At 42.1% G+C, this 27,054-nt stretch overlaps 1 protein-coding gene across 1 annotated transcript; it reads left to right on the plus strand.

Annotated features, from left to right (window-relative positions):
• The first annotated feature begins 3,117 nt into the window (after positions 1-3,117).
• On the plus strand, positions 3,118-27,054 carry LOC134345930 (erythropoietin-like). Its single transcript, XM_063047281.1, has 5 exons — positions 3,118-3,197; positions 3,464-3,591; positions 16,093-16,173; positions 18,238-18,402; positions 27,046-27,054. The coding sequence occupies exons 1-5, from the start codon at positions 3,185-3,187 to the stop codon at positions 27,052-27,054; spliced, it is 396 nt and encodes a 131-aa protein (XP_062903351.1). The 5' UTR covers positions 3,118-3,184.

Raw genomic sequence — 27,054 nt, forward strand, 5'->3', positions numbered from 1 at the left:
TACATTGGGAATGTTGTGTTCGGTTTTGGTCACCTGGCTATAAGAAAGCTGCAATTAAACTAGAAAGGAGATTCATGAAGATGTTGCCAGGACCTGAGGGACTAGGATATGGAGAGAAATTGAGCAGGTTAAGACATTTTTCATTGAGCCAAGGAGAACGATCTTATAGAGGCATATACAATTATGAGGATCATAGTTAGGGTGAATCTACACAGCTTTTTTCCCCAAGGTTGGGAAGTCAAGAGCTAGCAGAGCAGACTTGGTGAGCTGAACAGCCTAAATCTGCATCAGGACAGCCTTCCAGGCTCAATGAGAATTTTTTCAACTGAGTCTGGATGAAGAGTCTCCAACTAAAACATCGACTGTCCATTTCCCTCCCAAGATGCAACCTGACCCTCTCTGAGTTCTTTCAGCAGTTTTTTAAAATTTTGCTTTCAGTTCTTCAATTTCAGCCAAATTATCCCATTTCCAGCAACTGTAACCTATAGCTTTTAATTTTCGGATAATTTGCTTTCCATCAGTATCAGAACTGGCTATTTCTGATGAAAGTCATCCATCTGTGACTTTGGTTCCATTTTTTCTTTATTAGTGCAGTCTGACCGGGCCATAGACCACAGCCTTACCATTTGTAGCATACTCCTTTGTAAGAGAACCCTCTAACTAGCCTCGATAACCAATTTGACTGGTGGGTTATTACAACCTCTCCCAATAGTAACCCAAGCCTCCCTCTGTCCTGATGCCCCACCCATTCATCAGAGCGAATTTGTTTCTCTCTTTCACAATTCTGATGACATGTCATCTCAGTTTCTCTTTTCTCAAAAGTATGATTATACCCAAGCTAGGATGTGGACCCGCTACAATTCACCTGCAACAGGTCTACAGTGGATGCAATCTCACTGGCTCTCTGCTCTGCTTTGGAGAACCTAGACAGCAGCAAACCACATCAAATGGTTTGGTAAAATTTCAAATGGTGACAAGGAGTGAGACAGATCGGTTGTTTCAGTGGTGCAGCAACAACAAGGTTGCATTCAACATCAGCAACAACAAGGTTGCATGCAAGACCAAAGAATTAATTGTGGACTTCAGGAAGGGGAAGTCAGGGGGACACAAACCAGTCCTCATTGAGGGATTAGTAGTGGAAAGAGTGAGCAGCTTCAAGGTCCTAGGTGTCAACATCTATGAGGATCTATCATGGGCCCAACACACTGATGTGTTCATGAAGAAGGTACTCAAGCAGCTCTAATTCATTAGGAGCTTTAGGAAATTTGGTAAGACACCAAAGACTTACATATTTCTATAGATATATGGAGGAAGATATTCTAACTAGTTGCATCATTGGCTATGACAGGATCTTTCCTCTACAATGCCCCATCACAGCCTGGTTCGGAAGCTCCAATACACAGGATCACAAGAAGCTGCAGAGGGTTGTAGAGTCGGCTAGCTCCATCACTAACACAACCCCCAACCCCACCCCCATCCCACTCCAGAGGACATCTTCAAGAGGCCGTACCTCGAGATGACTGCATCTACCACAGAAAACCCTCACCGGGGGCACGCCCTCTTTTCCTGATACTACCATCAGGGAGGAGGTACAGGAGCTTGAAGACAGACACTCAATGATTCAAAAATGGTGCTATTAGACTTCTGAATGGTCCATGAACTCATGAGCATGACCTCATTATTCCCTTTTTATTTTTGCACTATTTATTTATGTTGTAATTTACAGTAATTTTATGTCTTGTTGCAATGAAACAACAAATTTTATGTCATATAAGACAGTTATAATAAACTTGGTTCTGAATCTGAAAATGCAGACAAAAGAAATACTATCTTTAATCATGCTCTAGGCTCTTTGCTAACGTATTTTCCATGCTGTGGTGATATGACAAATGATAAACACATTATGACTTTGTAATGAAAAGAAAATTATCTAAACTTCTCCATTTGTAAACCAACCGTTGTAAAAGTATCATGGGGTATTTTAAACCAAATTTGGAATGGCTGTAAAATCTGAATTGAAGCCAAGACTTTTGATCTCCAAACTGAACCTGAGGTTAGTTTCCAAACCCAATGTGCAGATTGCGGTCTTTTCTGTATAGGTGGCCATCCGCTGTAGAGGTTCCAATATTCGCTCTTACTAACGTCAGGCTGCAGATAATCACATCAAATCAAAAATAACTAACAGAATTACATAATAAAACTAAACCCGGTCGCTGCTGATACTAGTACTCCACGCAACCAGCAGTAAAAATCCCATGTGCCCTCCTCAATACTGAATTCCACAGTTTCGCAACCCTGATCAATGGCAAGTTTATTTTGCTCACCAGCAGATGCTCGCCAGCAGATGTTTGCCGGATTACACGTCTAGGAGAGAAGTTAGGTTCAACTAACTAACGAAAATCTGTCTTAAAATTTGACCAGTAAGTTAGACGAAAGTACGAAAATTAGTGCCATATGTTCGATATAGCATGCCCCATCGTTAGATCTATGACCAAAACAGGTTTATTCTTACATTGACAGAAGTATCAACTTGTAGAACTAAATGGCAAGCGCTTGCTTTAATAAGTTACAGCGAAGTAAAGCAGAGCAAACGGCAGGCATCACTAATTGCAGCTGTGGGATTGTGGAGAACGCAACAACCATGCTCTACCGCTCCTTGGATCCTTCCACCCATTCCAAGTTTCCCCGGTATATTAAACCTATGGGTTACTTAGTGGAACAAATGCCGAGATGTGCTTTACACTGCTATTAAATCCCACAGAGACTAGCATGCAGCTATCTGCAGTGCTGAAATGAACTAAAGATTTCTTAAAAGGACTTTGGAAGGAAGACTGTTCCAATCTGTTAAATGTTAAAAGTATCCACTTAGCTTCGAGATGTGCTTGCTTCATATAAGCGGGAACGTATTTGATCTCTTCGCTTGACGTCGCGGAAATTTAGTGAGATCACGAAGTTTGTCGAGATGTCACTCTGTTTCAGATATGCAGAACAATTCAATAACCGGAAGTCTCACAACTTATTATAAGTGATAAGATTAAAATCGTCTTCTTAACTTTCAACGCAAAAGAAAAATTCCTGTGAAATTTGGGACTCTTGCTATCTTGCACATTATATAAATGGAAAACAGATTCAGACAAGCGGGATCAAGGCATGTAAGAGAAGAGGAAAATAGAACTCGCTGGTTATGGATTTAAATAGTAAGTATCTGGAAAATGTTTGTACGGTTAAGATGGTATTTCTCTTTTTGCTGTTGTTAATGGAGTAGCATTCAGAGAATTGCATTTTGTTAATTAGTTTGTTCAATTAATGCACCGCAGAGGAAACTCATGGATTTCATCCGGATCTTGCAATCCTCTCGGGCTTGCCCAGAGATTGCACGGTGCAAAGAATGAATGTACTATAAAAACCAATAACTGAAAGTGTATCAAGGGCTACTAACTGTCCCTTATAATTTGATTTGCAGGACTTTTGCTCCTCGTAACATGCCTAGTACAGACCAGACTTGCAAAGATGATACTGTTACGCCCTCTATGTGATAGTCGCGTAATGGACCGATATATCAGGGAAGCTAAAGATCTATTGAAGGCTTCGGTAAGAGCACTTACTGCAAGTTTCTGCACTGAGCTGTACGTTATATTTAATGTGATCTATGACAGAACCGCTACTCCAATGTCCCAAGCGCTTTCTAAAAGAACCCATTGCAGCTAACAGTGAATGATATTGGTGCGAAAGGAAAAGGGTGTGAAATCAAGCCAAGCTGTCATGTGCCCACATGTTGCACCGACAGTGAATTTTAAGCAGCTCTTGAGTGGGTAGATTCCGTGCTTTACGTTAGACTGTGGAGTTTTAAACGTCCGATGCTTAAAGTAATCGGAAAGGGGGCAACGTGTGATTTTTCTTTCTCCCCAAAGGATATGATGGGTAATCCGGGAACTCTTGCATTTGAACAAACGAAACTTAGATAAATAAACCCGAGCGCTGTGATTGTTGGAAAAGCACAGGGGTTCGACATTCCTTTGCTCAAACGTAATTGCCAAAATAAATATGATTTTTAAGTGCCTGTAAAATATATGAAATGTTAGAAATGGCCAGCTGCTAAAATGCGAACCAGGTGAGGGAAGCAAGAAATATGTGGGATAAGACACGTCCCCAGATTAAGGGAATTCAAGATGTGCCCGGGGTGGGGGGGGGGGGGAATCAGACCAATATATGCACACAGCTCTTATAAAACACTCTTCCAACTCAGTTTCGCAATTTCATCTTTCCATTTGTCTGTATGTGTATATTTTTATTTATTGTGTTTCAAGTTCAATATGTCGCGGAAGCATCTGTCAGAACTGTTTCAGACACATCTGCTAGCTCAGCAATATTTGTGCAGTTTAACAGCCTTATCGCCAGTTCCCGCCTTTTCCGTTTTTATTTTTTTGTACATGTTTTATGTGGAAATATTTCTAGTTTATAAGTAAGTTGCCTTCATAGGCGCCTTCGTGTTGCTGACCCGTGTCGGGGTCAGTGGGGTCAGTGGGATCAGCGGCAGCCTCTTCCAGGTACGTCAGTAAGCGAAGATAGCGAATGCCTCCAGATTTTTATCCAGTCACCGTGCCTCTATCTCAACTGGCACCAATGACAAAGATTATCTTTTTTTGTTCTCGCTGCTTGTGAGAATTAATCTATATTACAATTATCTGCTGAAGGAACTCAGCATATCTGAGAGGAAAGGAACTGTCGACATTTCGGGTGAAAACCCTGCACCTATTTTACACTACATTGGTACTTTCGGAGTCCTCAGAAACAAAAAAAAAGATAAGTGGTGGAAATATGAAATAACGGCAGAGAAGATTGAATGTTTTCAACAGCAACATCTACGGAGGGGGAAACGGCTGAAGTTTTCCTGGGTCCTGTACAGGCAATTAAATCAGACAGCCTATGAGGTGAACTCATCCGTATTATTATGGAACAAATATGTGCAGGAGTGTCCCCAAACTCTTATTTTAAAACATTTTGGTTTGAGGAAGAGGGGAGGACTAGATCTTCATTCAGTGGCCACTTTAGTAGGTACACCTGTGCACCTGCTCTTTAATGCAAATACTTAATCAGCAATTCAATACATAAAAACACGCAGACCTGGTCAAGAGGTTCAGTTGTTGTCCAAGCCAAACATCAGAATGAGGTTAAATATGATCTAAGTGACTCTGACGGTGGGTTGATTGTTGATCCAGGATAGGGTTGTATCTCAGAAACTGCTGATCTTCTGGGATTTTCACAAACAGTCTCCAGAGTTTACAGAGGATGGTGTGAAAAACACAAAAAAAAATCCAGTGAGCAGCAGTTCTGTGGGTGAGAATACCTTGTTAATGAGAGAGGTCAGAGGAGAAGGGCCAGACTGGTTCAAGCTAACAGGAAGGCAACAGCAACTCAGATAACCACGGTGCAACAGTGGTCGGTCTCTCTCTCTCTCTCAATGCACAGCATATCAAACCTTGAAATGGATGGGCTACTGCAGCAGAAGGCTACAAACAGGAAGTACCCAATAAAGTGTGCACTGAGCACCTGTCTCTATTTTGCATCCCACAGCTCAACCCAGAGTTTCCAATCAAGAACCTCCAATTAGAACTGGTAAAGGTGACAGATTTGGATCAGAAATTTGACCTTGGTCATATGTATTAAACAGACAGATAGCAGACTTTATACGCGAATAAGGAGGTGGCAGGGAAATCAAAGAAATATTTTATGTATGTGTTAAAAAAAATTGGAAAGCAACAGATCTAGTGTGCACATGAAACTGAAAGTAGTTAGCATTGGCAATGTAGAAATTAATCGGACCAAGCGGCCAATGAATCTCCCGGACCTGATGACCTACATCCCAGGGTTTGGGGGGGGGGGGGGTTTGAAGGAAATGGCTATGAAGATAGCAGATTCACTGACTGCCATTTTCCAAGATTCCATATTTCTAGAATGTTCCCACATTTAAGGAGATGACAAATGTAACCCTGTATTTTATTAAAGGAAGGAGAGAAAACAGAGAGCTATCAAGTAGATAGCTTCATATTACTGCTGAAGAATAAAGAATAAAGAATAAAGATGTTTATCACAAGGGTTTTGATGGAGCTGATATGTGTGGGTCAGAAGAAATGGTGGCAGAGATGAAGGGAAATAAGGAGAGGGGTAATGGGGCTGTTAGATTTTTAGATAATAAGGGAATGAAGAATTATGAATCAAGTGCAGGAAAGAGCAGTTGAGGTGAAAGGTCACCATGATCTTCCTGAATGGTGAAGCACACACGATAGGCCAACTTGTCTATTTCTGCTTTTATTGTTTCTGCTGTTATTATTCTTAAGAAATGGAGCTCAAAGACGGCCATTTTTACAATGCATTTATAGCACGGCCCTAAAGGCAAATCCTGCCTCTGTTTTTAAGCATGTACAAAGCCAAGCTAAATGATAAGGGGGTCAGGAGATGGTAAACAAGTACTTGTTGAAAAGTGGAATACAGGGATGATCAACTAACAAAAGGGGGCAGTAATGGGATTAATAAAGAAATAAATGATAGACTCATAATGATGTAAATAGTTACAGTGAAAACCTTTTGTCGAAGAACTGGGTTGTGACCTAAAAATGTGATATTGTTCCTGACATTCTCAACCAAAATAAGGGCATAGACACGCTAACCTGTTTCAGTGTCCTTGCACTAGAGGGAAGAATGTCAGCTAGACTTTACTAGAGTTTCCTATCTACTCATAAAAATAGAAAATACTGGAAACACTGAGAACTGATAAAGGGTTTTCAACAAGAAACATTTTAACTCTTTCCACACATGCTGCCTGATGTGCTGTGTTTCCAGCATGTACCATTTGAAGATCAGTCCTGAATTTTCCCACCCTGTTTAACTACCTGGATAGATGATCATTATTCATTTTTCTGGGTTTCTATGTGGATGTTACAATGAGACAATTGGACAGAGCAGAATAATCTTCCAGAATGAATACTTCTCTATGGAATGGAAAAAATCTGAATTGTTCATACTTGAGTTGGATTTACTGATACTCAAGGAATTTAGCTAATTTTCCCCCCTAGAGCCAATGTTCTTAAAATTGAACATCAAAAATCATTTAATTATGATCTATGAATGGACAAAGTGGTTGAGTAAATTTACTCCCAGCTTTACAACTTGCTTTCTCGAGTAGCTATTTGTGCTACACTTTTCAAACAATGTTGTGACTATAGAATATAAACTGATCATACATGCAAAAGAATTATGCACTTCAAATGGCCCCCAGAATGAGAATACTCATATGTTCCCCTCGGAGCTACCTTGAGCTGGAATTCAAGAAATTCACATCAGACTGGTGGAAAATGTCTGAAATAAATCACATTCAGATTTTGGCTGGATCGAAACTCAAGATATCATATGCACAGGAGCTAAATTAATACCTTCTGCATATTTGGGGTAGTCCCTGAGAGTAAGTGAGTGGGAACTGCTTATCCAGTCTGTACAGTTGAAAGTATAACCAGAGGAATGAGTTGACTATTTGAGAATTACAGACAAAGCTGTCCAAACTTTTATTCATGTCAGGGCAAATGATTGACGAAGACCATTTCGAGCCAAAGGAATGTGCTTCTGTTCCTCTTGCAGTGAAGGAGTCAAGTAAATATCACAAGGCAACAGCCTTTTACATGTTCCACTTGTGTGGCTGTTATAGGCCAGTTGCTATTCTTGAGAATGGTTCCTCTATTCAGTAATGCAATGTAATCTGGATCGAAATCCAGATAAAATGCAATAAATTGGGATATCCCTCACTGTGGGAAAAGGAAATAGGCCATATATCTGTGATTAATTGCTCTTCAGCCTGCCTTGCAGGCACTGTAAATATATTCAGCATAATAAATGAAGATAGGTTCTGGATACAGGAGACTGCAGATGCTGAAGTCTGGAGCAACAGACAGTTTGCTGGAGAAACTCAGCAGGCCGAGCAGAATCTGTGAGGGAAAAGGAATGGTTGATGTTTTAGGTCAACACTCTGTGTCGGGACTACGAGCGGGGTGGGGGGGAGTGATGAGACAAGAGGCTGAAGTGATTGGTGGATGCAGGAGGCAGGTCAAACCATGGAGGGGACAGGGAGGGGAAGTGGTGGAGTGGTGAGATAGAGGTAGGTGGATGATAGAATTAGACAAGTAAAGGAGAAGACTGGGTTGGGGGAGGGGTGGTGAATATGAAGGCAGCAGCTTGATTGTGATAATCATGGACACAAAGACTACCCGTGCTGAAATCTGATAAGTAAGGGAGTGTCATAAGGCAGTGGCTGGGGACGGACCCAAGGGCAAGACACAGACACTGAAGTACTATAAAGTACTAGGGACAGGACTAGGATACAGGGTGAGGTCAAGGACATGGACACGAAAACTGGGAATCCGCAACAGGACTGGACAAGGGAGCTAGGAGCCCGGGCTTGGACTCCGAGCCAGAGACTGGGCAAGGACCCAGCATCTGGGTCTTGCCTCTGGCTCGGACCCCAGAACTAGGCAAGGACGAGGTTAGGCTGGCAGGCAGGACGAGGCTGGAGTCTTCGGGCTTGAGGCTAGAGACTAGAGGCAAGGCTTGGCAGGAGGCAGGAGGCTGGAGTCTACAGGCTTGAGGCTAGGCAGGAGGCCGGAGTCTACAGGCTTGAGGCTAGGCAGGAGGCCGGAGTCTTCAGGCTTGAGGCTAGGCAGGAGGCTGGAGACTTGAGACTAGAGGCAAGGCTTGACAGGAGGCTGGAGACTTGAGACTTGAGGCGAGGCTGGAGGCAGGAGACTTGAGGTGAGGCGAGGCTGGAGGCAGGAGACGAGGTGAGGCGAGGCTGGAGGCAGGAGACTGGAAGCTCCTCCCGGGCAGGGCGCGGTACTCCCGGGCAGGGTGCGGATCTCCACCCGACGGAGGCAAAGGACAGTAAGGGACAGAACCAACCACAGGCAGTGGCGGCGCCAGAGATTTTTTCTTGCTGGTGCTACAGAGGGGCAAAATGATTCAGTGATGGTGCTGAGGGATGCACTGTATAGTAATATGTATTCGCAAGGCCAGATGCGTGGCGTTAAAAAGTCAGTTTCAAGCATTATGTGCCTACTATAAATGCCTCTGTTGATTCACAAGCAACAGCAATTGATAGATCTAATATAGAAGTGAACTGTTACAGTGTCAACGGCATCGGAGACAACCTGGGCTACATGGAGCATAAACAAAAAAAACAAACAGAGCATCTGAGCAACAGCGGACAAGGTGAATCACGCACCAATCCCGCAATCAGCGTCAAATGCATGCTTTTCAACTGAAAAGCACAACATGAACCCACTGCTATTCGCATTACATAGACAGCAATGCCAAAAGATACACCGTTATTAAAGTCAAATAAAGCAAACAACAGATGCAAGGCTTTACCAGGAGTTGGACAAATCGTACTCTGACCATGCAATACCTCAATTAATTCGGCTATTGAATTTAAACAAAAACAACAGAATCACCGCTTGGAAGTCTAAGCAAAACCAGTAGGCTTAATAGCAGTAAATGTAATATTTTAGGATTTCCAGGAAACATAAGGACTATGGGGTATCCACCACAAAATAATAGTAAAAATAATCAGCATTAGTCTTGGCCCAAATTTTTAAAAAAATCAACTGCACTCACCACTAATGTTTTCAGAGAAGCACAATCCATCTGTTGTGATTGGTGGCGAAAGAATCAATGATTTTCTGGATCTCAAGTGCCTTGGTCCTCCGGCTGTTTATGGCCGACAGAGCCAAGTTGCTGTTCCGAGCATCGCCGCTGCTATTCCTTAAGTAGTTTTTGACGCGTCTGAGGCAAGAGAAACTCCGTTCGCATGAGGACCTATACTGACCTATACACACGTTCTTATCAATAACACACTGGGCGAGTGTCTGTGCAATGCTTTTAAGAAGCAACTCTGCATCCAACCCTTCTGCTGGAGTGAAGTGCAAGAATTCATCAAGCACTGTTTCGTTATTCAAATACTGCACCACCACTGATATTTGCCCCTTTTTACTCAAGTCTTTACTTTCATCCACCATTTTGATGGCAAAATGTCCAGCCTCCTAGATTTCTGCACTTATTTGATGTCTGACCATATCTGCCATAATACCCATAATTTCATTTTGGATATCGTGATGGATGTTTTTTGCATTTCCAGGATTGTCCTCTTTTTTTTTTAGCTACAGTCTTATCAAACTTCCCAATTACACTGAGCAACTCAACAAAGTTTCCCCTATTGCCAGATCCATCATTCTTCCCAGTGTCCTCGCTGGGCAATGCCTTGGCATGTAGTATAGCGTAGAGACTCAACCAATACTCTCAAATACTCACGATTTTCTTGGACAATCTTTGCACGTCCTTTATCAAGCATATTTCCCAGTCTTGAACCGTCTTGTTCTCTCAATCTGAATTCGGCCCATGCCTCCATCGCAAACTTATGAGCTGCACTTACATGGTGGGTTTTGAAAGCTGTTGTAGCTTTCTGCCAGTTGTGGTAACCGGTGACAGTGAAGGTAGACTCAGAATGGAACCCATGTTCTCCACACAGGAAATGCCTGCATGCGAAGCAGAATGTAGCATCTTTTGTGATTGAATATTCCAGCCAGGAGTACAGGTCAAACCAGCCACGAATAAAACTCCTTTGCTGATTGCCAAACTGTTGTGAAGGGTACTTTTTCAATGCTGGCCGACAGGGTCCTTCCTCAGGCTGCTGGCTAACATCGCTAACAGTATTCCCACTCGCACTAAGAGCAGCTTCATCCGAGTTCTCTTCTGAATCCCGCTCCATTTCTTGTTCCTCTACTTCGCCCTCACACTCCTTCAATGAACTGCTGTCGTCCTCATCCCCACTTATTCCTTTCTGCATGTCACTTTCAATTAAGACAGGCTCAGGCTGAGACACCACTGATTCCTCTGGATGAGGTCGTTTTCTGACTAAAAATCGATCCATTTTTCACGCCGGCCAAAATAATGCATGTGCCAGGTTGACACTAGCTTGCAAAAGAACAATATGCACGTGTGGCATCCGTTAGTCTCGCGAGACCACGGATCTACGCCTGGATGTATACTATCAATCTCTCACGTGAGTGAAAGTGAGTGACATCACCACCTTAAGTGATCTTAGATCAGCTTAACTGATCTGAGGACAGCAACGGCAAGACATTGACAACGAACGAATAAGCAGAAGTGTAGGGTGGATCTGACAGAGTTTATCGCTTTATTGCTGCGTGGGTGCTATGGTAATTGGGGGCGCTGTTTCACTAGATCAACTGGAGAAACAAGCTGTATTCAAAACTATACAGAGAAAACAAAGCAGCTGCAGTTAATTTCTTGGTGGTGCTATGGTGGAGCTATTGCAATTTCTGCTGGGGTTATAGCCCCAGCTAGCACCACCTTAGCACCGTCCCTGACCGTAGGTAACGGCAATACGGCCTGGCTTACCCGACGGAGGCAGGGGACAGGAAGGGACAGAACCAACCGCAGGTAAGGGCGAGACGGCCTGGTTTACCCGATGGAGGCAAGGGACAGGAAGGGACAGAACCAACCGCTGGTAACGGCAAGGCAGCCTGACTTACCCGATGGAGGCAAGGGACAGGAAGGGACAGAACCAACCGCAGGTAATGGCAAGACGGCCTGGCTTACCCGACGGAGGCAAGGGACAGGAAGGGAGCTAGGTACGGGGTGGCTCCAGGACAAGACAGCAAGACAAGGCAAGGCTTCAGGCAGTGCAAGGGAAGACAGAACTTCAAGCAAGGCAAGAGTTACTGGCAAGACAAGGCAAGGCTTCAGGCATTGCTAGGTGAAACAAGAACTTCAGGCGAGGCAAGAGTTACCGGCAGGGCTTCAGGCAAGGAAACAGAAGGCAGAGGAAGGGATACAAGGAGTGAGGACAAGAACAATCTAACCGCCACACCCTGGTCTCTGAAGGTATTTATGCAGCCAGCCCCAACGAGCATCAGCTGCCTCAATTAGAGCTCAACAAGAACAGAAATAGGGTAGACAGGAAAACCTGGAGCAAGGGTCGATGGACCGGACCATGAACCGGAATATGGACTTCTCGGACCTGACTGTGACAGTACCACCCCCCCCCGCCCCCCCGCTCCACGGGAGCCTCCTGGCGACCAAACAGGGTATCCAAACTATGGACAACCCGGGCGGGTGGGAGGGTATTTAACAGAAAGGATCCCCGGGTGGCAAGAGGAAAATAACAGTGACTGTGTCGCTGGGTCCATGGGTGGCTGGATCGTTCTGTCATAAGGCGGTGGCTGGGGATGGACCCAAGTGCAAGACACAGACACTGAAGTACTAGGGACAGGACTAGGATACAGGGTGAGGGCAAGGACATGGACACAAAAACCGGGAACCCGGAACAGGACTGGACAAGAGAGCTAGGAGCCCGGGCTTGGACTCTGAGCCAGAGACTGGACAAGGACCCAGTACCTGGGTCTTGCCTCTGGCTCGGACTCCAGAACTAGGCAAGGACGAGGCTAGGCTGGCAGGCAGGACAAGGCTGGAGTCTTCAGGCTTGAGGCTGGAGACTAGAGGCGAGGCTTGGCAGAAGGCAGGAGGCCGGGGTCTTCAAGCTTGAGGCTAGGCAGGAGGCCAGGGTCTTCAGGCTTGAGGCTAGGCAGGAGGCTGGAGACTTGAGACTTAAGGCGAGGCTTGACAGGAGGCTAGAGACTTGAGACTTGAGGCGAGGTGAGGCTGGAGGCAGAAGACGAGGCGAGGCAAGGCTGGAGGCAGGAGACTTGAGGCGAGGCAAGGCTGGAGGCTGGAGGCAAGAGACTGGAAGCTCCTTCTGAGCAGGGCGAGGCAAGGCTGCAGGAGACTGGAAGCTCCTCCTGGGCAGGGCGCGGTACTCCTGGGCAGGGCACAGATCTCCACCCAATGGAGGCAAGGGACAGGAAGGGACAGAACCAACCGTAGGTAACGGCAAGACAGCCTGATTTACCCGATGGAGGCAAGGGACAGGAAGGGACAGAACCAACCGTTGGTAACGGCAAGATGGCCTGGCTTACCCGACGGAGGCAAGGGACAGAACCAACCGCAGGTAACGGCAAGATGGCCTGGCTTACCCGATGGAGGCAAGGGACAGGAAGGGAGCTAGGTACGGGGTGGCTCCAGGACAAGACAGCAAGACAAGGCAAGGCTTCAGGCAGAGATTAGGAAAAACTTCTTCACACAGAGAGTGGTGAATCTGTGGAATTCTCTGCCACAGGAAACAGTTGAGGCCAGTTCATTGGCTATATTTAAGAGGGAGTTAGATATGGCCCTTGTGGCTAAAGGGATCGGGGGTATGGAGGGAAGGCAGGTACAGGGTTCTGAGTTGGATGATCAGCCATGATCATACTGAATGGCGGTGCAGGCTCGAAGGGCTGAATGGCCTACTCCTGCACCTATTTTCTATATTTTCTATGTTTCTATGAGAGTTACCGGCAAGACAAGGCAAGGCTTCAGGCATTGCAAGGCGAAACGAGAACTTCAGGCGAGGCGAGAGTTACCGGCAAGGCTTCAGGCAAGGAAACAGAAGGCAGAGGAAGGGATACAAGGAGTAAGGACAAGAACAATCTAACCGCCACACCCTGGTCTCTGAAGGTATTTATGCAGCCAGCCCCAATGAGCATCAGCTGTCCCAATTAGAGCTCAACAAGAACAGAAACAGGGTAGACAGGAAAACCTGGAGCAAGGATCGATGGACCAGACCGTGAACTGGAATATGGACTTCACGGACCAGACCATGACAGGGAGATGATAATGGGGTTCTTTAGGGAAGAAGTGAATGGCAGATGGGAACAGAACCTGTTCGCAAAAGTGGGGAGGGAAGATATCTGTGGGTGAACTATCCGTAGATGGAACTAAGAGGGAGAGAGTGAACCTCCGCCTTCCTTCCTCAAACATAACTGCATGTCTTTTTTTTCTGCCTGCCTCCATCATCCACCTGTCTTTGGCTCCTAACTCCACCCCTCCCCCTCAAACCTTCCCTACCTGGCTTGACCCGCCCATCATCCTTCACCCCCTTTCAGTGCACTAATCTCTTGGGGCCCCCCATCTCACCAGCACTCCCCCTCTCTTCCTTATACTGTCTACTCCCCTCTCCACTCTCAGGGTTACAGGCCTTTAACATGAAACGTCGACAATCCCTCTCCCCCATTGAGTTCGTCCAGCAGTTTATAGATTCTGGGATTCCCTGTGTTGTCCCCATGCTGCTCATAAATGAGAAATGATCCTTGAATTAAATACCTGAAGGCATTCAGTTATTCTTTGAACTTCGGCAGAGAATTAGACAGCTTCAAAATGAGACAGGAATACAGGAAGGAAATTGATATTAAAAAATGTTCCTGAACTTTAAACAAACAGAAGTCACAAAATAAAACCTGGTTTTCAGTTACATAATGCGAGATGTGAAAAAAACCCTCGTATTTAGGAGACAATGCAATGAATGTACTTCACATTTCTATAAAATCATCCAGTCATACCTCCATAAAATCAGAAGATTACTATTATAATTTTAAGAAATGATGATCAGAAAGCAACAGATTTATATTTTTCTAAATATGGTAGTTCCTATCTTGGTCATTAAGTACCAGAAATGACTTGCCTTTACTAGTGAACAGATGACAAAATAAAGGGACATTCTGCCGACTGCTGCTTTAGAAACATATTACAATATTTACTTTAAATGGCAAAAGAAAAATTGCTCTGATAAAGCACTCAGCTTGAAACAACCTATATTTCCAATGCAAAATCATCTTAATCAGCTGAATTCCCTGAGATGCAGTATACCTATTTTCCAGGAGCTCACTGCCAGTAAAAGGACACAAATCCAAATAGTGCTGCAAGCTGAAGAGACCCATTGCATTATTAAAGCCACTACATTACAGTGCTTTGTGGCTGCTGTGCACAAACCACATCCAGATTGCCTGTAGCCTCAAAATTTCTGGCTAGTAAAAAAAAAAGTGGCATTTTCCTTTTATAGCCTCCTTGCCTTTGCTAACAGTTCCATTGAGCAGATCAAATCTGACGGGTTTGAGTACAAATATGTTGGCTCTATAACTGCAGACAAGCTTTGCTTGAAATTAAAGCAGTACCTGGTTTGACAGGTCTCCAATGCAATGGACTCATCAAGTATCGAATATTTTGGCCCTGCCGCTCAACCATTCCAGGATTGGCGGCCTCCATTTTTTCTGCTCGTCGGGCTTTAGGCCATAAGGTATAGGAGCAGAAGTCGGCCTTTCAGCCCATTGAGTCTGTTCCACCATTCAATCATGGGCTGATCCAATTCTTCCAGTTTAGAGCACTACTGGGGCTTGCCATCTGCCCATCTGTTTTTGAGTTCCCAACTCAACTATTTCTGCAGCACATGTCAGGAGCCAAACCAGCTATATCCCTGGTTTGGAGTAATGAACTGCATATGAATTAAAGGAAAGATGATATTCAATAAGATAAAACACCCCAGAGATCTAATTTAATGTCACAATTAAATATTTGGGAAACTGTTTGAAAAACAATTAACTGTTTATGCAGTTGAAAGTTGTTGTCATCTTTTTCACTATGGAAAAAATATGCTAACTGGTTTTAACAGATTATCACAACTAATAAAGTACATTTAATTTTCCTGCATTTATGCCCATTTTTCCACAAATCAACTGTCTTTTAAAAATTCATTCTTCAATTTATTTTAGAGGTTAGTGATCATCAAAAATGTAAGAAAATGATTGAGATGCAAGGAGATGCAATTGCTATGGGCCTTTGAAAGCTTGATTGACAAAATATGGTCTGCTTTTGGGCAAACAATGGAAGTATAAGAGCAACATTAAAGGCTGATGATATTTTTATGGCACTGATATGAATATTGGTCTTTAGGGCAGAGTATTTTAACAAGACTTTGGAACCATACACCTCGAAGGGAACAAATAATTTGGAGGAGAACAGAATGGGATAAAAGGGAAAACAGTTTACTGTTACAGATTTGCACCTAAAATTCAGTGTGGGGAGCATGGATTTATACAACTAACCCTCTGTTATTTTTCCAGAATAACCTAGTCAGCCTTTCTGTTTTGTCTTTTCCTTCAGTGTAACCAAAGATTTCAATTTCCTAATGCAATTCCTCTTCCAAGTACTGGTCTTAATCTGCGAGCATGGAGGTCCAAAAGTGTAAGTACCCCTGTTCAGTAAATATATCACATTTAATCTGGGGCTTTTAAAACAATTACATAACTTATGAGAATTTCTTGCAGGACTTAATTGCAGATGCCAAATTGTTAATATTTTGATGTAGAAATTTGAAGGATGGCACAGATGCTCTTTCTTAACATTAACAACGTTATTTTATGAAGAAGAAGAAAGCCCTTAACTCCGAGTGGAGTCATTGGGACGCCGTTATGACGGCCTTTTTTTTAGCAGGCTTTCTTATTTTCACGAGGCCGAGTTGCTAGCTTGATGCTCAACCCAGCACAGATGGAAAGCGTGCAAGGAAGCCGGCTGGATTCAAACTCGGGAGCCTTCGCTCCGAAGTCCGGTGCTGATGCCACCACGCCACCAGCCGGCTACTATTTTATAAAGGTATAAAATAAATTTCAAAGGATTTCTTAATCACTTTCCGAAAACAAGTTAAAATTATAGTTGTTCAATTACTTTTCAACTATATATAATTGAAAATGACAGCTAAGGGAAAAGGGTAACAAATTTTGTCATAATATTAATCGCTTTTCTTTTCCTAACACTTTTCCTCTATTTTCTGTACTTTTGCTCTTATTACTTCTCCTTCTAGTTACAATATGTTTAGTCTTCCCATTGTTGTCACCTTCCATCTCACCAGCCTTTACATTCCATGGACCATTCTGCACAATTTCAGTTACCTCCAATACAAATCCACCACCATACAGGCCTTCTCTTCTTATTAACTTCCAGCATTCTGAAGGAACTATTCCCTCCAAGACTCCCATCGCCATGCTTCCATCTCAACCACACCCTTTCCCATCGATTGTCAAGATGCAATACCTGCCCTTTTACCTCATTCCTTCTTACATCCAAGGACCAACTCTCCTGCGATGTGAAGCAGAAATTCCCTTGCACTTTTTCCACTTTAGTTAGTGTGTTGTATTCCATGCCTATCATGTGGTCTACAATGGTGAAAGCAAACACAGCTTGGATCAAGAAAGAATACAACATCTTCTGATTCATCTTATGTTACAGCCCTCATGACTTAATATTGAATATGACTATTTCAGGTAGCCACCCTTGGCTTTCAGTCAGATGTGAATATATGTCTCTGTTTCAATTTACATAAAACTTCGAACAGTAGAACACAGTGCAGACCATTCAGCCCACAAAGTTGTGCCAACCTTTTAACCTACTCCAAGATCTAATATTTCCCCCCCACATGGTCCTCAATTTTTCTTTCATCATGTGCCTACGTATCTAAGAGTCCCTTTTATCTCCCTATTGTACCTGCCTCTACCACCGCTCCTGGCAGTGTGTTCCACACATTTACCACTCTCTGTGTAAAAGAACTACTTCTGACACCCTATACTTTCCTCCAATCAAAATGTGTTTAATTTTTCTTCTGGTCTCCAACAGCCATTTTTTAAAAGTGATTGTTGCCCTGACACCTTTGTCATGTACCCTGACACGGACAATTGTCAATTCACTCCTTCCTCTCTCTGCTACTCAACAATCTTATTTTCTCAATTTGTACAGTCATTCACCAGTCGTTCTGACCCGGCTCCCTGCCAATGTGTGTTTCTTCCTGAGTGCTCCCATCAGTCCCTACTTTTGATGCCTATTTGTACAGTTCCTCTAAATGCTGCAGTATTTTAATGCAAATAATAATAGCAAGTCATTTCTTTTTCTAGTTAGTTTCCTTCAGATGGATTAAATCTAAATAACACTTCACTGCGGGGAGGTAAGTAACTTCCAGTATTGTGGAGTGTATAGTTGTATTGTGTTTATGGTTCAGATGTCATTATATAATTTTACATTAAAACACACAACCTTTTAGAGGAACACCAATCTGGAATCAACAGTGCTATAATTATTTACTTTCACTGGGCATCACATTAGCCTGATTACTGCCAAAACCTGCTAACAGGCAAGGCACAAATAGAACAGCATAGTATTTTTGAGCCAAGGTAATAACACTGTGTACCTATAAACTGTAATGTGAACTTGAGTCCAGAAGTCTCTTAAACAGTGTTTTTATATTATTTTCTTTTACAGAAACATCTGAAAAATGAAGAAATCAAGGCAGGCCTAATTATGCTTTCTAATGCAACACAGACAGCAAAACATTTTATCACAAATAATTCTACAGAACCTCTCTTAGATAAGATTTACAGGAATACTAGAACTTTCATCCACATACTGCAATTGATGGATGTGCCGGTAAGATGTTAAGTCAGCAATTCATAAACGCAAGAGATTCTGCAGATGTTGAAAATCTTGAGAAACACACAGACAGACAGACAGACACACACACACACACACACACACACACACACACACACACAGAGTCACAAACACATACACACACACACTCACACTCACAGACACACACACACACACACACACACACTCACAGACACACACACACACACTCACACACTCACACATTAACAGTCAATGTTTTGGGCCGAGACCCTTTATCAGGACTGGAAAGGAACAGGGACAAAGCCAGAATAACAAGATGAGGGAGGGGAAAGAGTACAAGCTGGCAGGTGATTGGTGAAACCAGTTGACTGAGAAGGTGACGGGGGGACGAAATAAGAAACAGGAAGGTAATGGGTAGAAGAAGAAAAGGGCTGAAGAATAAGGAATCTGTTAGGAGGGCATAGTGATAATGGGAGAAAGGGAGGGAGGAGGGGCACCAGAGGGAGGCGCTAGGCAGAGAAGGGGTGAGAGGGGAGCCAGAATGGGGAATGAACAAAGAGAAAAGGGGAAGGAGGGAGACATTTCCAGAAGTTAGAGAAATTGATATTTATGCCATCAGGTTGGAAGCTACTCAGATGGAATATGAACTGTTGCTCCCTCAACCTAAGTGTAGCCTCATCGTGGCAGTAAAGGAGGTTGTGGACTAAAATGTCAGAATGGCGATGGGAAGTTGAATTGAAATGGGTGGCCAATGCAATATCCTGCTTTTGTGGTGGACAGAGCAAAGTGCTTGATGAAGCAGTCCCCCAATCTGCATTGCAGTTCACCTGGGAGCACCAGCTATCGAAGATAACCTCAGCAGACTCACAGGTGAAGTGTTGCCTCATCTGGAAGGACTGTTTTAGGCCTAAATAGTGATTAGGGAGGAGGTGTAGGGATAGGTGTAGCACTTATCACATTTGCAGGATAGGTGCCAGGAGGGAGACCAGTGGAGAGGGATGAGTGGACAAGGGAGTCACATAAGAGTGATCCCTGTGGAAAATGTAGAGTCGGGGGTGGGAGGGAAAGATGCGCTTAGTGGTACAATTCCATTGTAGACAGCAGCAGAAGTTATGGAGAAAGACCTGCTGGACACAGAGGCTCGTGGGTGTTAGTAAGGACAAGGGGAACTCTGTGTTATGGTAGCAGGTGGATGGGGTTAGGACAGATGTGAGGGAAATGGTGGAGATGCACGGAAAGACAGTATCAATGGTGGTGGAAGGGAAACTCCATTCTTTGAAGGAGGAGGACATCGCAGATGACCTGGAAAGGAAAGCCTCATCCAGAGAACAAATGCATTGGAGACAGAGGTACTGAGAAATAGGAATAGCATTCTTACAAATGGCAGGGTGGAAAGAGGTATTGTCAAAATGGCTGTGAGGGTCAGTGGGTTTGTAAAAGATATCAGTAAATGGAGATAGAGTGATTGAGAAAGGGAGAGAGGTGTCAGAGATGGACCAAGTAAATTTGATGGCAGTGTAGAAATTGCAGGCAAAGTTGATGAAATTGACAAGTTCAGCCTTAGTGCAGTCCAATACAATCAATGTAGCATAGAATGAGTTGGGGAGCATTACCATGTAGGCTTGAAACATGGGCTTTTCTACATAGATGATGAAAATGCAGATGTAGCTAGAGCCCATAGGTTTGGAGAAAGTGGGAGAAGCGAAAGAAATATTCCTGAAAGTGACAACCAATCCTGCCAGATGGAAGAGGGTGGTAGTGGAGGAGAATTGGTTAGGCCTGTTGGCCAGAAATAAGCGGACAGCTTTAGGGACTGCCAGACGGGGGATAGAAGTGCATAAGGAATGGACGTCCATTGAGAAAATGAGGTGATCAGGGCCAGGGAACTTAAAGTGATTGAGAGTGTGTAAGTCAGCAATCAATAGTTTTCTCTGTTCAAACTAGTGGCAATATTTTAAATATTTTCTCTTATTTATCTTACTAGATTAACATTCAGTTCCTTTGCCCACTTTTATGGAAAAGACTGTATAAATAATAAGGACAAACCAGAATATCACCTTTTCTCAGTTAGATTGCTGAAGTCAGCGTGGCATTGAAACCTCTAAACTTTGGATTAGGAAGAAGAAAGATGAATTAGGTTTCCTAACTCCAGATTAGTATTCAGTAACATTTGCTAGAAGATATAATTAAGAGACTGCATCAGCACAGAATCATACTCAGCTGCCAACATTGCAAGAGTTCATCCTTGAATATCCTTTCTGCATTGATGTTTAAGTTAAGCAATTCAACTGAGATTCTGGAGAGCGACGAACCACACAAAATTGAACTAAAATATGATTTGGGCAAGAAGGAACTGAATTTGGGATCAAAGAGTCAAGGAAAAGACAGATTCATACATCGGGTTATTAAAAAAGATTAAGAGTGCATTTCAGAGGGAAATCAAGAGGGCAAAAAGAGGGTATGAGTTGGACCTGAAAGGTAAAGTTGAAGAAAATCCCAGGTTATATAGGTGGAGTGTAAGTATGTGAGGGAGAGAGTAGGTCCCCTTAGAGATCAGCAGGGCTGACAATGTCTTGAGCCACAGGAGCTGGGTGGGATTTTTAGTAAATATTTCTCCTAGGTGTTTACTGATGAGAAAATTATGGTTGCTCAAGAGATAGGGGGAAAGAGTGATGATGTTTTGGAGAATACTTGTATTATCAGGGATGAGGTATTTTTAGCCTTACAATGAATTAAGGTGGATAAATCTCCAGGGCCTGACCAAGTACATCTCTGGACCGTGAGGGAGGCCTGTTCCAGAGATATTTACTTCACTGTTAGCCGCTGCTGAAGTTCTTGAAGATTGGAAGGTAGCTAATGTTCTGCTGTTTAAGAAAAGAACAAGACGGAGCTACAGGGTGGTCGGCCTGACATCATTGGTGGGCATGTTACTGCAGGGAATTCTGAGGGAGAGCCTCTATCAACACTTGAATAGACGGAGTCTGATTAGGAAGAGTCAGCATGGCTTTGTGTGCGGAAAGTTGTGTTTGATAAATCTTTTAGAGTTTTTAAAGAGGCAACCAAAAGGGTAGGTGAGAGTGATGGACGTCATCTATTTAGACTTCAGCAAGGCCTTCAACAAGATCTGCAGCCTGGCCTGTAATGTTAGGTCCCATGGAACCCAGCTAAGCCAGGTGGATTCAAAATTGACTCAGTTGTAGGAAGCAGAGGGCTGGTGGTTGAAGGCTCTTTCTCAGAATGGAGGCTGGTGACTAATAATATGTTGCAGGGGTTAGTGTTGGGAGCCTTGTTATTGATTATCCATATAAATGATCTGGATGTGAATGCACAAGGATTGATCAGGAATTTGCAGATGAAAGGTGTTGGGAGTAAATTTTTGCATGAAAGAGGAGCTGGCCAAAGTTGATTGGAAGGAGACACTGGCAGGGATGAAAAACAATGACTGTAGTTTCTGGGAGTAATTTAGGAGGCAAGAAGAAGGAGTATTCTAAAGGGAGGATGAGGCAACCATGACTAACAAGGGACATCAAAGACAGCAAAAAAAGCAAAACAGGGGGAATACAAAATATAGCAAAAATTTGAGGGAAGTTGGAGGATTGGGAAGCTTTTAAAAACCAACAGAAGACAACTAAAAAAACAATAAGGAGAAAAGAGATGAAATATGAAGATTTGCTAGCAAATGATATAAAAGTGGACAGCAAAAGTTTTCCACTCAGTAAGACTGAATGTCAGACTGTTGGAAAATGACACTGGAGAAGTGGTAATGAGGAAAAAAGAAATGGTGGAAGAACTTAATAATTCAGACACCAGCAGCACGTATGAAATTTGAGAGTGTCAGGGGACAGAAGTGAGTGTAGCTGCTATTATGATGGAGAAGATGCTAGGGAAGCTGAAAGATATGAAGATTCATAACCCTCTATTCCCGTCCTATCCATATATCTGACAAATGTTTTTTATACATTGTGATTCTCCCTGACTCTTCCAACTCCTCTGCCAGCTGATTTCATCTATCCACCACACTCTGTGGGAACAATTTGCCCCTCAGATATTTTACAAATATTTCCTCTTTCATTTTAAGCCCATGTCCTCTTACTTTGAATTCCTCAACCATTTCCACTTTCCACAGGGACAACTCCTTCCCTGACTTCCTGATCTGTTCATTCCCCATGACCAATTCCTCTCTGACCCTGAGAGATGCAACACTTTTCTAACACCTTGTTCCTGACCACCAATCTGTGACCTAAACAGCATTTCCAGGGAAGACAAAGATTCACATACACCTCCTCTAGCATCTATTGCATTCATCACTACCATTGTGGCTTCTTCTACACCAGCGAGGCCAAGTGCAGAAGAGCTGATTTGCAGAGCAGATTTCATGGACTCTGATAATACTTCTCACTGCCTCAGTAATGCAGCCAGCATAATCAAATACCTCACCTACCCAGGACATTCTGTTTCCTCTCCCCTCCCATAAGACAGAAGATACAAAAGCCTGAAAGCACATCCCACTGGGCTCAAGGACACATTCTAGTCTGCAGTTATAAGACCATTGAATGGTTTCCTAGTACTCTCTACTCTCAGTTCCAATACAGAGTCTCGAACAAAAACATCAGCAGTTGCTAAATGGGTAAATGGAGCACGGTGACTCTTTGCAAGTTGCTCTCTGCAGATCTATTTATTACTTCTATTTACCAGTACATCATCGATTCTCATTAGAAAGGTATATACACCCGAGAGCTAAGCATCTGTTTTCAACTCCTGATGTATATTTACTACAAGTATAGAAAAGAAAATCATACCTATCAAAGCGCACAATGACACCATGCAAGGTTTGGAGGACTTACAAAAAGGGTAGTAGAATTTCAGACAAAAACATCTCAATTTTCTTTCTTTATAACTTCTCCAGAGAATTCTTGTTTCCGTTCTTTTCAGAAATCTCAAGTAATTATGGGCTAAATTATTTTTCTGAAAGCTGTTATAAATCCTTTTAAGTGCTAATAGATATAAATATTACTTTACTACTAAAAACCTACTTTAGAAACAAAGCAGCCAGACAATATGCTTAACTACTCAAAACCCTAGAGGATCAGAAATCCAACAGAGGATGTAAAGCAATTTTTAAGTACTTTTGCAAAATAATTCTTAATTTCTGAACCCTAGCATATTCCCCAGTGACAGATAGATTTTTTTTAGCAAAGGTGATTAAGATAAATAAGTCTTAAGGTGATGAAAACCAGGATAACTAAGAACTGTGATTTGCATTTTTCCCAACATACTGCATTTTTATATTTAACATTGCTTTTAAATCAGAGTAGTTGTTTATAGTGATAGAGATATCGGTACCAGTGTGCAATGTATAAAATCATTAACACCTTTAGGCATTGTGATGAAGAAATTCTTGATTGCTTGAATTGAATTCACAAATTGATAGCCCATCTACTTCAAAAATTTGTTTAAATTGATGTGAATTGAACTTTTGAAACAGTGTACAATGTGCAGCTGCTATTTTGTTCATGGTTAGTACAAATAGCAGAGGATATATATATATATATATATATATATATATATATATATATATATATACACACACACACACACACACTGTATATCTACTGCTTTCATGAAGTCACCAACTTAGTTAAACAAAGAGTTCATTCTCTTGTTACAACAGCATAAAAAAAACTTTCAGGAAAATACAACAAACAGTAATTCCTGAGCCAAAGTTTTCAAAGGAGTTACTGAAATGTTACCAGAGCGAACAGAGAGATTAAGTGTAGAATTCAAATTTATCATTTGATGTCAAACTTATCAGCTGTAAAATAGTTTTCTTCATTTAAAACTGGAATATGCACATTCTGCATTATTCACAACAAAGCAAAACTTTTGTAAATCATATAATTATAAAGTAAAAGAACACTATCTAGATTACTTGCTTCCACGTTCTAATAATCTTAATTTAGTGAATTAGGATTGTCGACTCTGGCAAGGAGGATGTTAATAATACTCCGGCACTTTGCCTAGGAGGTGAAATTTGATGCAGTTCACACCACCAGGTGGGACTGGACAAGAGGCCCAACTCTGGGGCTCTTTTATTACTGTTGTGTGGGATGTGAACAGCAACTCCAGCCTATCCCTGGAGAGATAGTGAGAAACCACTATGAAGATGGCTGTGCTTCATTACACACCAGCACAATTAGCAAAGAACTGAAATATGTCACTTGATCCAATCTGTTTGCAATTTGCTTTTAGTCATATTGATAATTTGAAATTATCTTTTGATTTGTGATCAAGCTTCCCAGTGCCAGAGTGATTAATTTGCCAATAACTGCCTTGTAAGAATGCAAATGATTTTTAGCTAACTAACTTGATGCAGAGTTTTGCTCCTGATCCATATTCAGTTACACCCAAAGGTTGTTAATGTGTGAACATTGAGTGACGTCAATATACAATGTGGACACTTGGCCCAGTGCATTCCTGTCTAGAGTTAGTAAAGAAAGTTTGCTTGGCTGAGGAAAGAGAAGGCTGCTGTTAGTACAGAAGAGTGCATCATTGTGGGCTATTAGCTTCTGAAAAAAAATGGTATTAAAAATGAACATGTTCAAGCACGTTAACAGATGTGATCCGGAAGGAGAGATACAGGTTATTATTAAAAGTCTAAATTGGTCTTTTGGAATTTGAGGTGTATAGTTGGAACTATGATCTTGCTTTTCAGCATATGAGATCTTGTCTACTAGAAAAAATGGATTCCAAATGGACATATAAACAAAATGATAGAAGTACAGTGGTACTTAATATTGTTGTGAATTCAGTCCCATATAACCCGATTTATTTCTAATACAGTTAATAGGTTGACTTGCATTGGCTGTGGCTGGGGCTTCAAAAAGAATCATGGCATTCAGCTGTTTTCGGCTAAGTCCCAAACTTATCACGGACCCACCGTAACTGTAGGTCATGCTGAATAACAGATGCCAGCACAAGTGTGATTGGCTCTGCCTATGGGCACCTTATAGAGTACAAAAATGGAACCAGATCAGCACAGTTCCTCAACATTATGCTGAGGAATCCAGGTTCAGCCTCAGAATTGAATTTCCGTTCATCTGAATGGAATGAAATTTCCATTTCATTCCATTCAGATGGAATGAAATTTCCATTCACTCTGATTAGTGATATAATTTTATGTTAAATATTTTTCAATACTTCATAGTAATATGTTTTCATTAACCCTGATGTCATTATTTTTGATAAACTTTTAATTATCCTTTGAATTATTTATTGTTTTTAAGTGCTTCTACAAATCTGAGAAATTTAAGTGATTTTACAGTTATTTCAATTTTGTCAGATTGTCTCCCATCGAAGGCAGGCAAGGCATCTGCCAGGAACAGGGCTTCAGTGGTGACTCCCATGGTTAACTTAGCACTGAGACCATCACACCTTTGAGGTGTGTTAGTCTCAGAAACACATATACATCCATTCAGTTGACCAAATACAATGTAACTTGCTTTACTGTTAACATGATAATTCAGGTAGAAATTACTCCTTAATTAATATTATGAAATGAACTATAAAATGGCAACTCAAAATTAGTCATATTAAGCAGTGGAAACAAATTTCAGAAGTAGCTGTTACTATACTGATCATTTAACAATACCAGCCTAGAATGAATTTCAAGGTGAAACTTGCTTATATTGTGCAGTTTGTCATTTATTTGGCCATAGTAAATTGTTTTTGACAATCCAAGGTTAATTCACTTTTATGAGATTGCTTCATGAAAAGAGATTTCAATATTTCTCATGCATTTTAGGTGAGATATATGGAAGAAAATAGGCAGGAACATATGTTATACATTAAAATCATATTAAGCTATGTGTTGCCCCATCCTGATTGACAATTTTGTTTATCTAAAGAAAGTGACTGAAAATTTGGTACTTTTACTGTTTTAGTTGGAATTCAGCTCTTTTATTTTCAATGGAATCAATTCAATTTCAGTCTGGAGATTTAATTCTGGAAAGACATGATAGTTTTAGCACATTCTCCCCAAGCCATTATAAATCCTATAGGATATTGTTCAGTGTCAAAGGATCTGGTGGAAAATACTGATGCTATTTCAACAAACCATTGCAGGTTATAAACCCCTGTTGTACCTTACAGGACACATCAAGCCAGGTTTATGAACATACAAAGCCATTAATGGGAAGAACTGTACAGAACGTATTATACACATACACCCGCCTGATGTGTGGAAAGATCAATATATTTTACCGGGAAATGGCAGAAGAATATTGCAAACAAAGAAGAAGGTGACAACAACCAGTTCCTGCATGTGCATGTTCTGCACTTTGTGGAGTTCAGCACTGAAATTTTGAAGGTGCCAACAACCAGATTCCTGCATGTGTATATTCTGCACTTTGTGGAGTTCAGCACTGAAATTTTGACTATCGTGTGCAATTCAAGAGGAAGAAAATGCAAGTTCTGAATTTAGGAGAAGTTGCCAAATGCATGTTGCAATGCCAACAAATTCCAAGGTCTCACTTGGATGCACGAGTTTGTGGCTATAATACAAAACATGGAGAATATTTTACCCGATTTACTTTGGCAGTTTTCTATTCATTTTTATAGTTTGTAACCCTAATAACTTGTTACTGTCATTTTTTTTTGCAGAATAAGTGA

This window comes from Mobula hypostoma, chromosome 4 (assembly GCF_963921235.1).
Source record: "Mobula hypostoma chromosome 4, sMobHyp1.1, whole genome shotgun sequence".
Classification (NCBI taxonomy): Eukaryota; Metazoa; Chordata; class Chondrichthyes; order Myliobatiformes; family Myliobatidae; genus Mobula; species Mobula hypostoma.